General features: G+C 31.5%; 1 protein-coding gene across 1 annotated transcript; it reads right to left on the bottom strand.

The window, feature by feature from the left end:
* Positions 1 to 361: 361 nt before the first annotated feature.
* LOC101499214 (uncharacterized) lies at positions 362 to 1,578 on the bottom strand. Its single transcript, XM_004510289.3, has 5 exons — positions 1,229 to 1,578; positions 1,071 to 1,148; positions 883 to 997; positions 746 to 796; positions 362 to 653 (listed from the first exon to the last, which is right to left on the bottom strand). Exons 1-5 carry the CDS (start codon positions 1,537 to 1,539, stop codon positions 606 to 608), a joined length of 603 nt encoding a protein of 200 aa, XP_004510346.1. The 5' UTR covers positions 1,540 to 1,578; the 3' UTR covers positions 362 to 605.
* Between the last annotated feature and the right edge of the window lie 236 nt (positions 1,579 to 1,814).

Below are 1,814 nucleotides of genomic sequence, written 5' to 3'. Positions count from 1 at the left end.
TATGGACTATCTTAAAAAAAAAAAAAATTGTAATATACAATATAGGAATATTAGAGTCAATTGCACTTTATGGAATGTCAATACTGAATATATTTAACAGTTTCTTGAAAGATATGGTGATGATGGACCAATCATTCTTATTAAGTATAGCTTATAAAATAAAAATTGCAATTATTATTTAGTCACTCGATTGAAAACTAAAATTACTATATTATTTATTTTCACGTATAATTTTTTCAAACCACTTGTGGATCGCACATGTGGACGTCTAGTTGCACCTATTTTTATGACTTATAAAATAATCCCTTTGCTTTATATAGCAACAGTTTCGTTATAATTACCATGTATGCAAGACCAAGCATAAGTTCAAATGAAGAATGTGCCTTTCTATTTTTATTCATTTCTATGGCTTATGAGCTTGAAATTTCAGTCTCAAATTTGGCCATAAATGTGGAGGTTGAAACAATCTAAACTTGTTTGACAAGAAAAATATTACATTTATCCAGACATGAAAAAAATGAAGATTATGCTAATCCAAAAAAAGTCTCAGACCTAGGCATAAACAAAATCAATTTATGTACAAATATACGGCTCTACCAAAATTTTCACTTTCTCTTGGACGCAACAAAGTCTTTAATCCTTTGATTAATATTCTGCATGAAGCGGAAAAAAGAAGTATGATAAGCACATAAACTATGAAGAAAAAGATTCATAAATCAAGGTTCGAAAATATTGTAATAATTACCTTCAGTTCTTCATGAAGAACTATAAATATTTTCTTCTGTCTCTTGTGTATCTGCAATTCACATTAGGTATCATGAATTTTCTAAACACAAATTTCTATGAATACTTGATGCATGGGTGAAGAGAAATAAAACATACAGAACCGTATCGCAGATAGGTTTCCTTAATTTGTTTTGAAATTTGTTCATGTCTATCCATATGGCCATTTCTTTTAGCATTTTCTAACTCTTCGCCTAGTTTCTTAAACTCAGCCCTGCAAATGGGTGATATGTTATAGAAAAGAAAATAAAGCTTGAATCATATATAAGACTGTTTTACACTTTTACCTGAAATCCTCCAAAATCTTGTGCAGGGAGATATAACTCCCATGTTTATGACGGTACTCCTGCACATATTCTTTATATCTAGAATTGCATAGAAAACATGTATCAGAATAACTGAAGAACCCTACAACCATACAACTTGTACAAGAATAACTGCTTACTGGGAGAAAGTCGTTATAGGTCCCTTTAATTCTGGTTTCTCCTTTTCATACTCTGAGCAAGGGAAACTATCTTGTTTCACCCTGGATTCAACTTCCGTGTTTTCTTCTTTCACATGCTGTGAATCACTTCGCATAACTATAGAATTAGAGTTTACTGACTCCTCAAAACGATTCTCTACATTCTTTCTCTCTCTTTTTACCAAATTGCTCGATGAAGGTTTTACTTCATTCACATTTGAACTCATGTCCATATCATCAAGGTCGTCAAGATAAATATTATCATCAACGTCAGGAAACTCCATAACACACATACACACTCACACAGAGAGAAAACTGAATCTGTCACTATATTTTTTTTAACTGTTATGAATATTACACTGTGCATCATATATATATATATATAGAGAGAGAGAGAGAGAGAGTTAGTTGAGCCAAACAAACTCTTAACAGAATAACTGCCACAAACTGAGGCTCACATTGAAGTCCAACAAGGCTTAGCTGGCTTAGAACAGAATTTCAAAATAATCTTGATTCTATCACTGTCTTAGAGAAAGTTTGCTAGACAAATAAGATGTTAAACAAATAA

The sequence above is a fragment of the Cicer arietinum genome, chromosome 7 (assembly GCF_000331145.2).
Source record: "Cicer arietinum cultivar CDC Frontier isolate Library 1 chromosome 7, Cicar.CDCFrontier_v2.0, whole genome shotgun sequence".
Taxonomy (NCBI): Eukaryota; Viridiplantae; Streptophyta; class Magnoliopsida; order Fabales; family Fabaceae; genus Cicer; species Cicer arietinum.
This window is presented reverse-complemented; position numbering and strand designations above follow the sequence as displayed.

Excerpts from the sequence above, each read along its gene's own strand:
- LOC101499214 (XM_004510289.3), bottom strand. The coding sequence starts at position 1,539 with ATGTGTGTTATGGAGTTTCCTGACGTTGATGATAATATTTATCTTGAC. Across the intron at positions 1,149-1,228 it reads CCTATAACGACTTTCTCCCA|ATATAAAGAATATGTGCAGG; the intron begins GTAAGCAGTTAT and ends ATGCAATTCTAG. Across the intron at positions 654-745 it reads TTCTTCATGAAGAACTGAAG|AATATTAATCAAAGGATTAA; the intron begins GTAATTATTACA and ends CGCTTCATGCAG.